Raw genomic sequence first — 12,626 nt, forward strand, 5'->3', positions numbered from 1 at the left:
GATGCTTGGCATAAAACAAACAAGCCTACACATTTTCAATAGCTATAGCTGTTCAAAATTCTGATCTTTGAGCCTGAAACATTATTTAACATTGCAAGAAGTTCTGAAGACACTAATTTGACTAATTCTTCTTTGCTTACCATTTTCTCCCTGTGCTGGCACTAAATTTGTAACAAAACAGATAGGAAAATCTGCAACGCACAGAAAGCTTGGTAAGTTTATGGTGTAGTACCATACAAACCTCAATGCACCTTTCAGATGGGGCTAGCAGCTGAGTGGATTTGCAGCCTTTATCTGCACAGTGAGAGGTATAAACGACCTTCTCCTCCTAGCACTGATAGTAGTATGTTTTTCTGAGCACTATCTGTAAAGAACTACAAAACACTGTTTCTAGACCACGGTCTCTAGCCATAGGAAAGTATAAGTTAGCAAGGTAGGATGGGGCATCACTACGTCTTTACGCTCAAGATAGCTTTTACAACACCTTGAAGGAATCAAAGCCTGCCTAGGTAAGCTGCAGGATACACAGCTGTTCTCTCAAACAGGAGAAAAAGGGTTTCTGCTTCTCCTTAACTGAAACCCAAAGCCAAAAGTGACAAAATTAGAAAGCCACATGGTAAATATAAGGCAAATGGAATCTCTGAGGCATATCTATGCAAATTTTTTTTTTTTAAAAAAACATCTTAAAGTTCTGGAAAATAGAACTATCAATACCACAGTAGATCTGTGGAAGACAAAGGCAGCTCACCTTCAAAGTCAAATCAGATTGTAAGAGTAAAGCCACATCAACAGCTGTAGAGTGCTTCTAAAGCCTGTTTTCAGATATACGAAACAGAACATTAACTGGCTGTAAGAACTTACTAGCAGACTGTAATCCCCTTATTTGAAACATAACTTAACTGAGCTAAATCCTAACCATCAATTCTTGTCCCTAAAGCTTAGGGGAGTCAAAATACAGAACATGATTTTTATTTTCAGGTACCTATAATTAACTTCAATAACCCATTCTGTTGAAAGGCCCTTTCAGAATACAGATATATACACATGTTAAAACATAACAAGCATATAAATACTCCAAATTACATTTGCCATTACAAATGATTGCGACTATTTTAAGTCTTGAACCCAACAACCAGTGATTGGGGCAAATATTCTTAGAGACTGCTTTTTTCCTTAGAAGTTGCTGATTTTAAAGTCCTGTAAGTAATGTTCTTCCATCATGCTTGTTAAATCTAGTACTTCCAGGGTTCACCCACCCATGCCACAACACTAACACCAAAGACTGAAGAAAGTGGAAGTTATTCATTCTATTATGCTTTGTAATACTCTTTGTAATACCCACAGAAAGAGAATGAAGTCCCATTAACTGAGAGATTAGAATTAAAATCTAGATAAAAAAATAGTATGGGTTTACAATGCTGCACCATTCTAATATGAAGTTCTCTTTCACCTCAACTTCCGTACTTTATTTTGTGGGACCCTTGTACCTAAGAAATAACCATTTTTTCCACACCTGCATCAGCTACATCAACTACTCTAACAATAAACCTCTCCCTTTTTCAATCTCTTGAATACTGAAGGGCTGCCTAAAGAACATGACTGTTTGACATCCAAATATTAATATGCAGAGAGATATCTCTGTGCTCACTTGAGAATCACTTAGGATTAAGTAAACTCAACTTTAAACTTCCAGCATGAGTTATTTTTAGGAAAACAATGAGAATATTCAAGTTTGAGAGTTTGTTCTTCAAGAAAAAAAGAAAAAAAAACAAAGCAGGAAGCCACTGGATTTTGTTGGTGGTGGTGTTTCAAAATCCCACATTGGCACACATCTCTGCCACACTGCTGCTCAGATACTACACTATCGGATGAAATCCAAAGCATTACTGTTCCCTAAGCAGGCAGATCACCTACACTAGAACATAAGAACATGATCTCACAGGTACGACAGAAAACATACAGGAAAGCACAAATCTACTTGTAACTACAGGAAATCTCTGATAGGATGCAGGGATTTAACAATTCCTGGTTCAGTAAAGACATTCATTAATATTTTAAAATGTTAATTAACTATCATAGATTGTTATACTTTGATTTCGGGCGACAGGCATTCATTCAAAAAAAAAAAAAACCCTCTACAATTCTTACCCCACAACCTTCAGAAGTTTTTCCAATTAAAAACACTTATCTGCCATATCTGGATGTCCACCCATGTATGCATCTGGCATTTTTATGAAAAACAAGAGGACTAATTAAAGGAAACAAAATCCACATCCAGAAGTGATTTCTGCACAACAACATAGTCCAGATCTCCAGGTCAGAATTCAGTACGAGCTTGAACTAATTTTAATCCAACTCACACAAGTACCGATGGATGTGCTTATGCCAAGACTCCACAAACTATCCCAGAGGCTTTTGGTACTTAAGTCAACCAAATGTTATGTTGCCACAGCTTCACTTCTTATATCCAGTTAAAATTCTTGTACCTCCATATCTTGTAATTCACATTGGTGTGATTTGAACTACACTTTTTTTTTAAATGGTGTTATATATTAGAGCAGAATTCTCACCAGTTTAAGCTCAAATTACAAATGCTCAGTAGCATACTCATTAGAAAAACCAGAGAGAAGCAGTAACAATGGCAAGAGCTATCCAAAGAGATCACAGTTGCTTAAATTCTGGATGGTTCAATTGCACACCAGCATTATACTAGTGTCCTACCCAATTTAATTGCAGCCAAAGTGATGCTCCCCAAATGCTAAAACTGCAAAACTGAGAAATACCATCTTATAAGTTTCAAACATTCATCTGAACTGTCCTCCTCCTTCTCTCCATTACAAAACACAGCATCTCAGTCCAACATATAACACAAGTTCAAGAGGACAAATATATCAACGGAACTGTAAAACGTATCTGTAATCTCAAAGCTAATGTACGCATGCAAGTCAGGGAAGAATCAGAGCACAGCATTAGCTGTTAGACTGCTGGTGCTGGAGACTTAACACAGGGTACCAATCTAGCAAGCAGGGACGGCAGACTATTTAAGTCTGACAAGCACTTTTGTAGAGGAGCTTCCTCAATTGTCAGTATGTGAACTCAAGGAAACCACAGTAATGTTATATCACAGTTACTCAGTAGAAGTATTCAACCTGAATTTTAAAACGTACATTAAGCTGGTTCTACCTGCTACAAGACGGGGAGAAACATCTGTAGCCACTGGAAGGAGCAACAGTTTTTACATTTTTCTATTACTTCAAAGATTTGCAGAGAGGCTGTCAATAGCTCATTTACTCAGAGCTACTACGAAGAATAATGGTATTTCCTTGATATCAGACAGGCTCTGTCAGATTACTTGACTACTCTGTTCAGCTACACCAGACAACCAATGCTTTTACTTTCATTAACCAAAACAAGCTATGCCCCAATTAAAAAATATCCAAACACACTTTACAGGCATGCAAGGACACAGCAATCTAACTAGCAAAAAGAGCTTGCAGCCATTCCCCTACTTTGAGCTCTCTGCCAGAACGTAGGAAGGAAAATGCATGGACCCAGCACATCAAGTTAAGAGATCCTGGGTATATCACAATTGGAATAGGGTATCACCAAAAGTTTTTTGTTAAGAACAACGGCAAGATTAAAAAAAAAAAGCTTCAAGCCTTAAGACTACTTCTATATCAAACCTAAGCAGATGCACATCAATGTTATCAGTGGCAAAAAAACAAGGCACTTGATGAACAGAGTTACACGCAGAGTGGGTGAAAGAGAACACATGCAAGTTGGAAGGGAGATCTGGAAGAACGAACAAAGAGAATGAAAGCTAGCACATAAAGATTTCTCCAGTAATGCTGAACAATTGTAAATCCTTTTAACTGCTTGGTTCCACATAATTTGAAGCTTTCTTGATTAAGCATAAATTAGGGAATTTTTAGCACAAGCTTCCCCAATTAACTGCAGATATTAAAGTTATCAAGAAATAATCCCAGGGCAGCATTATACTTAGACTTAAGTCTACTATTTTTATATGAAATTTTAATTTGAAAAAGCAGGATAAGTATGCTCCCCAATCTAAGAGAAAACATGCATTATTAAGACAGATACTGGAATGTTTCAACTAGTCCATAAATTTGCACCAAACACTGAATATTCTAGGGCTTAAGTTTAACAATAGCCAAAACACTAGGATACAGAAACGCACAATCAGGATTCCCAAAGCATATCAACGCTATCATGTACCCACAGCACAGAGGAAATTACAAAAGTTGATCTTTTAAAGATGTTAGTCTGACCCAATCCAGAATTGCAAACATTAAATTATTTCCTGAAAACAAGTATTTCTGCTAATTTCACCTGCTACATACTAAAAATATTACACCACCTCATTTAAAAATCATGATTTCCACCTTTTGGAGGACTGCTGTCAAATCCAAAACTCACACGTAACAGCAAAACTGAGTGCCTCAGAGCTCAAAATAAGCATTTCTTCCCTTAGTTAAACAAAGGCTCGATTTTTGTTAATTATACTTTTAAAAGCATGAGGTGCCTGGTATTAGTTGCCTAAAGCCAAAAAAAAAAAAAAAAGCACCTATGTGAAATGTGAAATCAAAAATTGAACCTGTAGCGGCAGAAGGTTCTTCAGTTCTGTGAGTAACTGAGGAAGGCTCAGTGTCTTCAACTTTTTCTTCTTTTAAGCTAGCATCTGCACCGAGTACTGTAGTATGTGATGCATCTCCAGAAGATGTTTTTTCACTGAAATTTTGGTCAGTTTCAACAGGAATTTCTAACTGAACTAGAAGGGAGGAAAAATTTTTGAATGAGTAACGTGTACACAAAAGTATATATACCAAGACACCCATATGTGTGATCATCACATTATTGTGGAGATAAATATCTATTTAGTCAGATTGTTTACTGTTATATGAGCATAAAATTAGTTTTCTTTAAACATCCCAGATACTTGTAGCAACCCTCTGAATTTTCAACTGCTTAAACTTGCACAGGCTGTAGTTCATTATAACCTGATACAGAACAGTGCAATCCATTACCAGAGATTCCCTGAGAGGAAAAGGTAGTGAAGCAGGGGGTAGAAAAAGTTATTTCTACGCGGTCTAGTAGAGGAAAAAAAAAAAAAAAAAGAGTTCTCTTGTTTGTTTTAGCGTTCAACAAGTGGATTAAACTTTAAATTCAATCTTTTAAACTACTTCCTAAATCAGAACAATTTAAATATTACCTCATTTCCACAAGCATAACCTGCCCCTCTTTAAAAATCGTTCCTTTAAGACTTCAGGTTAACCAGCAGAGCTCTCCCTTTCAAGGCAGCTGAGAATCCAGCTAGTTATCCCTCTATTGGGAAAAGCTCCCTGCTACGTGAGGGAAATGCTAGGGTTACTGACAGAGAGGAAGTCAAAAGCAAAGGAAGGGCGGTCAGAGCAGCAGAGGCCAAGAGAAGCTCTCCTCGGGTTTACCCTGCACTGCTGCTGAAGTCAGGATTTAATTGCAGATATATAATCTGTAGGTTATGCAAGTGAAAACATGGTGCGTGTAACAACTAAAAGCCTTCCACACCACCATATATCCCAGACTATACCAGGAAGCTACTTACCCTTCTCAAGTTCCTTTGGGTTAGATATAGTATCTTTCAAAGGCTGAATTTCTGTTGAAGTTGTTGTGACATGATCTGTATTTACAATCTCATGGCTAACACTAGATGAGAGTCTTGATGATCGCCTCCTAATCTGGTCTCTTTCATGGTTATCTGAAGAGCTTTTCAATTTTTCCTGAGCTAGAAAACAAAAACCTTATGGTACTATGTATGTAGCCACAGGATTACCAAATAGCTCACATGCGTGTCTGAAAAACTCTCCAAGTGATAGTTTGAAATTGTGTTTTAAGGATCAAGTTGAATATGAAGAGTTAAACAGCCCTGGTAATTAGGCCTCCATAAAAGCTACAATCACATCAACAAATTTATATAAGCACAAAAGCAGGAGCTAAAGCTTATCGTACAGGTGTCTTAATGTTTCAGATATTCTGTTAGTAACAGATTTTAAATTAGAATACAGATCTCTTACTGATAAAACTTTGAAGAGCAATTGTCTCACATTCATAATATCAGAAGTTAGAACAGATAGCTCAGATATGCAAACCGTTTTGACTCTACGCTGGATAACATATATGCATTGCAATTTTTAGGTTTTACGGTCCTACGAAAAGGGCAAGGGGGAAAAAAAAAACCTTTAGATCTTCCCCATCTCTTTGCTCGTAATACTAACATAGACAATAACTTACTTTCTTCATCAACACACTGAAGTTCTTCAACATCACTATACAGTGTACCAAGACAAGGTAGAAGCTATTAGACTGCAGTGACATGAATGTGTATCAAGTATTAAAGTTTGTTGTTGGTGATGGTTTTTGTTTGTTTTTAGTAAGTAATGCATTAGATTCTCCATATAATAAGCAATAATAGTTTCTCAGGACTGGGGAAAACGCTCTTCTGACCGTTTAGACACCCTGTGAATTTCTGCATCAAAACTTCAGCCTGTAGCTCCTCTATCCAATCCAATTTTCAAAATTTGGAAAAGAATTTCAGAATAACGATGCTGCATACGAATGGTCAGTTAAAAAAAAAAAAGTGCTGAATTTAAGCCATCTTTTGTATCACATTTCATGGTTAATATTACAGACTTTTTTCATTCCACTTAAGTTTTAGGAACTTATTTGTACCAGTACCGTGATAGTTAAATACCAAAAATACTCACACAAGCTTTTTTCAATCCTAGGACGCTTTGAGGGAACTTCACCTCCTTTAGGTATTTTCCGACGTCTTAACTCTAAAGTTATGGGCTGCAGCGTTTGAGAACTTTGCTCTACATATTTACATAGAAAACAAAAAGTTGACTGGATGTGAAGCTGGGAGACTCACTAAAACAAATTCCTAAGTCTCATTACTTATTCCTTTTCATAAAGCGTAAACTATCACATCTCCGTACCTACTTTCATCTGGCTTTCTTAGATATCTACATATTAGGATTGAATCCTACTACCTGCATATTCTACAGTAATACATGAAGATTAGCTGCCTAAACCTCATCTCTGACCAAATTATTAAAAACCTCTAAATCTGAAGAACGAGTATGCTCTCAGCTGTCCTAACCAAGAAGTCTAAATTTCTAGAGACTTTGAGGCTGCAAATAGAACAGCCATTCATTCTCTTTTCATTCTCTTAGATAAGTTTACAAGTGCTTCTGCAATATGGCCGGAACAATTTATGTTCAGCTACATACCTGTTGGAGGAGTTACTGGTGGCCTTCCACGTTTTCGTTTAGTTTCTTTTACGCTTTCCTGTGGACTCTTTACATTGTCATTCTCAGGCTTCTTCTCAATTTGTGTATCTACTGAATATTCCATATCATTCTCTGATATATTCTCTTTATCTTCTTTTCCATTCTTAGATATAGTCTTCTCTGAGACCTTGCCTTTTTCTGAGATGACTATCAATTTTCCTTCTTTATCAGGTTGCTTAACCCTTTTCTCAGTCTTTAATGTCTTTTCATCCTTGTCTTTCTTTGCATTATCTGTTGCTTTCCTCTGTTCTTTAAATTTCTCCCGCTTTTCAGGAGATGACGGAATTTCATTACCTCTTTCTTTAGGCTTAGCATTACCCACAATATTCTAGAACAAAGAGAGTGACATGAAAACTAACTTCCTGCAATCAGAAAGTCCTCCCCCGGCCCCATTTTTGTATTTAGCAGACTTCTGCATTTTTGTCTAGCTTTCAAAGAAAAAGGCACATGTCATTTTATTGCAACCCACACATTAGAACTTCGAGGCACCTGAACTTTTCAAAGACTTGTGCAGTAGACACATCATGGTTTAACAAGATAACAAATACTAAGCAGCCATTTGACATAGGTAATTGATTTTAAGAATTAAATAAGAAATGGTTTCATTCGGAATTTTAGTAAATAAGAGAAGTTACACATTCCAACTTTATGTTCCAATAACATGAAAACTTTTTACTGTCAAACCCTTTCATTAACAGGCCCACATAACAAACGTGCAAGCAAGCTCACAAGGAGATCCAGAATAGATTCACAAAGCTAGCTTCTAGTGCTTAATTAAGGCTTGCTAAAAGGTCAAAAGACTCTAGAGGATCCATGATAAGCAAACATAGATTACTAATGCAAAGCAACTTTAAAAAGGCTGGTCTGGTCGCTTACATTCTTACTTTCAGAGGAGTACCTGAAAACCTTAAGAATGCCCTCAATTTTTTCCTCAAGGCCTGACCAATGTGAGATATCCTGGTTGTCTTTTTTTTTTTAAAAAAAAAAAAAAAAAAACAGGCAAATCTGAAGGAACTCTCTTATCCTGAACACATAACTGACGTGTAGTTTAAGAAGTATTTTCAAGCCTTCTACATTATCCGGAAGTAGCTCTCAACTTGTGCAAAATCTTTATTATTTAAAGGAATACCCCACAAACAAATCCAAAAGAAAGACACCAAGTTTTTTAAGCTGTAAAGACCTACGGAAAATTGTTCACCCTATGACATAATAGTTTTTAAAAAGCACTAGCTAGCCACTTAGTTGAGTCTTTCCACCAGTACTATCGGATGAAAGTTTGCAAAATCCCTCCTTGCCTCCTATGCCAACAGATCAAACAAAAGCTCTGGGTTCCACCTTAAGATTTTAACTACTTCTTGAAAACACACTGACTTATACTCAACTTTAAAACAGATTAATTAAAGATCAATTTTAGGTTACTTTACAAATTCCCTTACAAGTTTGTTAACATAAAATTAAAAACTATGTATTGTAAGCTTATTGTCCTACTCTAGTCTACCTACTGAAGAATGTTAACAGAGCACCACAGACTTTTTCAAGTTTTACCTATGGTTAAAATTATCAGAAGTCTTTTGCTATACTTGAAAAGGATTTTTGTTTTGGTTTTGGTTTTTTTTTCCCCCCCCTTCTTCTAGTACAGATTAAGACATAGACAAGGTCAAGAATCTGCCAAGTTCTTTCATGAAGACATGACAACTCATGAGATAGAGAGCTAAGGCATAGCAAATCTCTTATTTAAATCCTACTTGTGACAATGGAAAAAGAGTGAAAGTCAAGAGCACAGAAAAGGGCACACAGCAAAATGGTTAGGATATAGAAACAGCCTTCTTCCTTCTACAAGGAGTCTCTCACTCAAAATTACATGCTAAAGATTAGTTTGTTATTGCTGCTACTGAAACGTACAGCAGCTGAAGAGTCATGTAAAGCAACTGCAATCCCTAATTTAATCAGCAACTGTATGATACTGCTATATACTACACATTTGGTTTTTTTTGTTTGTTTTAATACAAAACAAAAAAGCCACACACATACACACCCTTCAAACTTCAATTTTCTGAAATTTGTGTTCAGCTTGAGACACCATCAAAATCCTTAGTAGCCCCTGCCCAGTAAGTTACTGATACAACATTCAACTGTAATTTCATGTTACCATAATTTTTATTTAATATGAAACCTGGAAGAACATCCCTGTATCAAACAGTTCACTGCTAGGGAATGCCATGGATGCATTCCATTACCTGATCAGATCCATTTTAACACTACACAGGGGTGGAAGCCAGTTTTGTTTAGTTTTTCTCCCCCCTTCCACTGAGCCAACTGCAGGCTGTCCCGGAACTTCCAAAACTCCAGTGAACGGAGTCTTCCTTCTCATTGTGAGCCTAGATTATTCTCTTAGCTTTAGTCTTGTGTTAACATTGTCTTTAGTTTAACTAACTTCCCTCTTCCTGTTGCCTAATAACTTGAAGAATTAATGAGCAACCAAGCTCCTTTCCAGCCATAGTACTGCTAGGCACAACAAGCTTAAACAAAGAGACTGAAGAAAGACTTTAGACAAAAATCACATAATTAGCAAGGCTAAGTACCCCTTGGGAAAGAAACTGGAACAGTTGATTGACATTGCACAAAATTCTGAGAATACACTTAAGCCTCATCAGTTCCCACACAACCTCACCTCTTCCCACCCCTATCTTCCTATCTGTGTGCAGATTCATAAATTGATGCATTGTAACATTGCAGTTTCTAGGCCACAGTCCCAAGAAATAAGCTTGATGCAATAAAATGGTGAATATGCACACCTGCTCCACCTGCCATGAGATGATTTTCATCATACTTGGCAGAGAGGTGACATAAAAGCACTTCCCCCCCTCCCTTAAAAACAAACAAACAAAAAAAAATCAAGTTTGGGAACTTGCACATTAATCAAAAACCCTCAGATATTATGTTTCATCAGCTGTGCTGCTCGCAGAACAATCTGATGTGAATAAAATAGGAGCCACTAGAACATACATGAAATGTCTTAATCAAATCACCTTCAAAAAACTGATTGATAAACACACTAAGCCTAAATTATCTGTTAGTGCTATGAACTCTTAAAAGCTGTCTGTCCTTGTATAAAAACATTCACATTGTGCAGGTGATAAGCCTTTTACCATCACTGTTCAATACAGCTTGCTATTCTCTCTATGAAACAGCAGAGAGACACTGCCACTGAAGGCCAGCTTATTCTGTTCCCTTCAAAAACCAGGTTTTTTAAGCAAATAAAATTTGAGCTACATGTGTCTTCATAACTTGCCTTTCCTAATGATGAACAGGAACAAGACGCTTTCCTTCCAGTGGCAGCAAGCTGCTACAGTAGTACTGTATCTGAACCTACACCTTAAGTCACTTACATTCACAATCGAGTCCTGAGTTCTCAACTGGCTAAAATATTTTTTAAATTTTCTTCGTGAGCTTTGTTTACTAACAAAGGCAATTTCTCCCCTTATGCTTTTTACACCAAAGGACAGAACAAAGCATTGCAGTATAACTCGTTTCTTACGTTAAGAGAAATTTCCCAGTCTGTGGTTGTACTGAAAAGAAAACTTGAATTCCTTTCAAAACCTATCCAAAGCCATGCGGAAAGCTCAAGCTCTCTAAAGGAGACAAAATATTTTGTATTTAAGGCTAAATAGGGTAGAAATATTTCTCATGGCAATGACAACTCTTCAGGTAGTTCCCCTGTGACTATTAGTCAGTCCTCCATCAGGCAGAGTGGAAGCTATTAATAGCACTTTGTAGCAAATCTGAAATAGTTTTCCCTCACACTCTGGCCCACACAAAATGTACAGACATCCAAGGAATGGCATGCCTCTTCAAGACAGTGACAGATTTAAATTGTGCTTACTAATAATTCATTATTGGAATCTATACATAAGGCTTTTGGTTGTCTGGAGGGAGGTCCAATTCTGTGTTCAAACTTACACTTGCAGAAAACTAAAAGCAAAAGTCATGCCTGAGAAACACAGACTATAGATACACCACAGGAATGTTTGTGGCAAGATTTGAAACTTAAAACCTTTCCTGTAATGAAGATTATCCAAAAGCAGATACTAAGTTCTTAGAAAGTTTTCCCCAAGTCATACAGGACCAGAACATGTCAACTTTTCCTACAATGTGTCCAGCACAAAAAACCTGAAGTAGCACTTCTTCCTTATCTTTTTTTTTTTTTTTTTTTTTTTTAAACTGCTCACTTTCCATCACTAGCTGAAGGTCAAAGTCATTGTACACGGTAGGTGAAGGGTGGTGCAGCAGCCAAATCAACCAACTAGCTAAAACAACTGAAATGTGTTTCAATATCCTACCACCAGTGCATAAATTCTCAATCTTCCACTGGTTTTACTTCAAGAGGTACAATCAGGAGAACATGAAACTGAGAACTTTGTAAGTCATGCTGTGATTTGCATAATCTTTTAATTTTAATGGCTTTCATCAAGATATACCACGTTAGCAGTAAAAAAAAAAAGTTAAACATTCATTTCATACTTTTATAATTAAGTAAACCTAGTCACTTGAGCTGCCCATTTTAGAATATACTAGCAGTACAAACACACTCCTTACCTGGTCTTTGGAAAAAGCTTTGACATGAATGTTTTTGACAGTCTGAACTACACCATCATAAAATTTCACAGTGTATGTACCTAAAATTTGAAAACAAAGCATAACAGTTTAAAGACCAGAAGCTATCTAACAGAGCAGCTGGTAACAGCTCCAATACTGAAACTGCTTACTAAGCTCTAAATAAAAGCTGCCTTATCAGTCTTGTTAGTAGACCTGAACAGTAGAGGTCTCTCTTCACAGCCCAGATAAGGGAGCAATAGAGAAGTTACTGAAAATAATTACGATAAGCACACAATAAAGGTACATGTCTGAGGGTAGAGTTACTCCTTAGACGCTTCCCTGTCCAAACCCCAAAACATTTAAGGTAGAATAGTCTGAGGGATAACTACAAAGAATTTTTTTTCTTGTTCATACAACTTCTCTAGCTACTGTAGACAAAGCACTGTCCTTCATGGTTAATTACCGATATTCAAAAAAAAAAAAAAAAAGCTTTTAACATTTTCTGTTTGTAAAGAACTTTATGTAAGCTTTCTGCAGCTCCTACACTAACTTTAATACAGTTACATGCATCTTGACAATGAATTTAACTGCAAAGAAATAGTTTTTCCCAAATATATACTTAAAGCAATCACTGACTCAACTTTAAGTTTTAAATACAGATAAGTAACATGTGGAAAAAAGAAA

The 12,626-nt window shown here is 36.6% G+C and overlaps 1 protein-coding gene across 19 annotated transcripts in view; it reads right to left on the reverse strand.

Annotated features, from left to right (window-relative positions):
- Nucleotides 1–12,626, reverse strand: part of PHF20 (PHD finger protein 20) — an 81,414-nt gene that overhangs the window by 45,891 nt on the left and 22,897 nt on the right. For 11 of the 19 annotated variants that reach the window (XM_068912031.1, XM_068912024.1, XM_068912034.1 and 8 more), the window contains 5 exons: nucleotides 11,943–12,022; nucleotides 7,287–7,674; nucleotides 6,762–6,869; nucleotides 5,603–5,782; nucleotides 4,616–4,789 (listed from right to left, as the gene is read on the reverse strand). In XM_068912031.1, coding sequence (XP_068768132.1) covers nucleotides 4,616–4,789; nucleotides 5,603–5,782; nucleotides 6,762–6,869; nucleotides 7,287–7,674; nucleotides 11,943–12,022 — 930 coding nt within the window. Of the gene's footprint in view, nucleotides 1–4,585; nucleotides 4,790–5,602; nucleotides 5,783–6,761; nucleotides 6,870–7,286; nucleotides 7,675–11,942; nucleotides 12,023–12,626 lie in introns of all 19 variants that reach the window. The other 8 variants (XM_068912019.1, XM_068912021.1, XM_068912027.1 and 5 more) reach the window with 3 other exon arrangements.

The sequence above is a fragment of the Struthio camelus genome, chromosome 18 (genome assembly GCF_040807025.1).
Source record: "Struthio camelus isolate bStrCam1 chromosome 18, bStrCam1.hap1, whole genome shotgun sequence".
Classification (NCBI taxonomy): domain Eukaryota; kingdom Metazoa; phylum Chordata; class Aves; order Struthioniformes; family Struthionidae; genus Struthio; species Struthio camelus.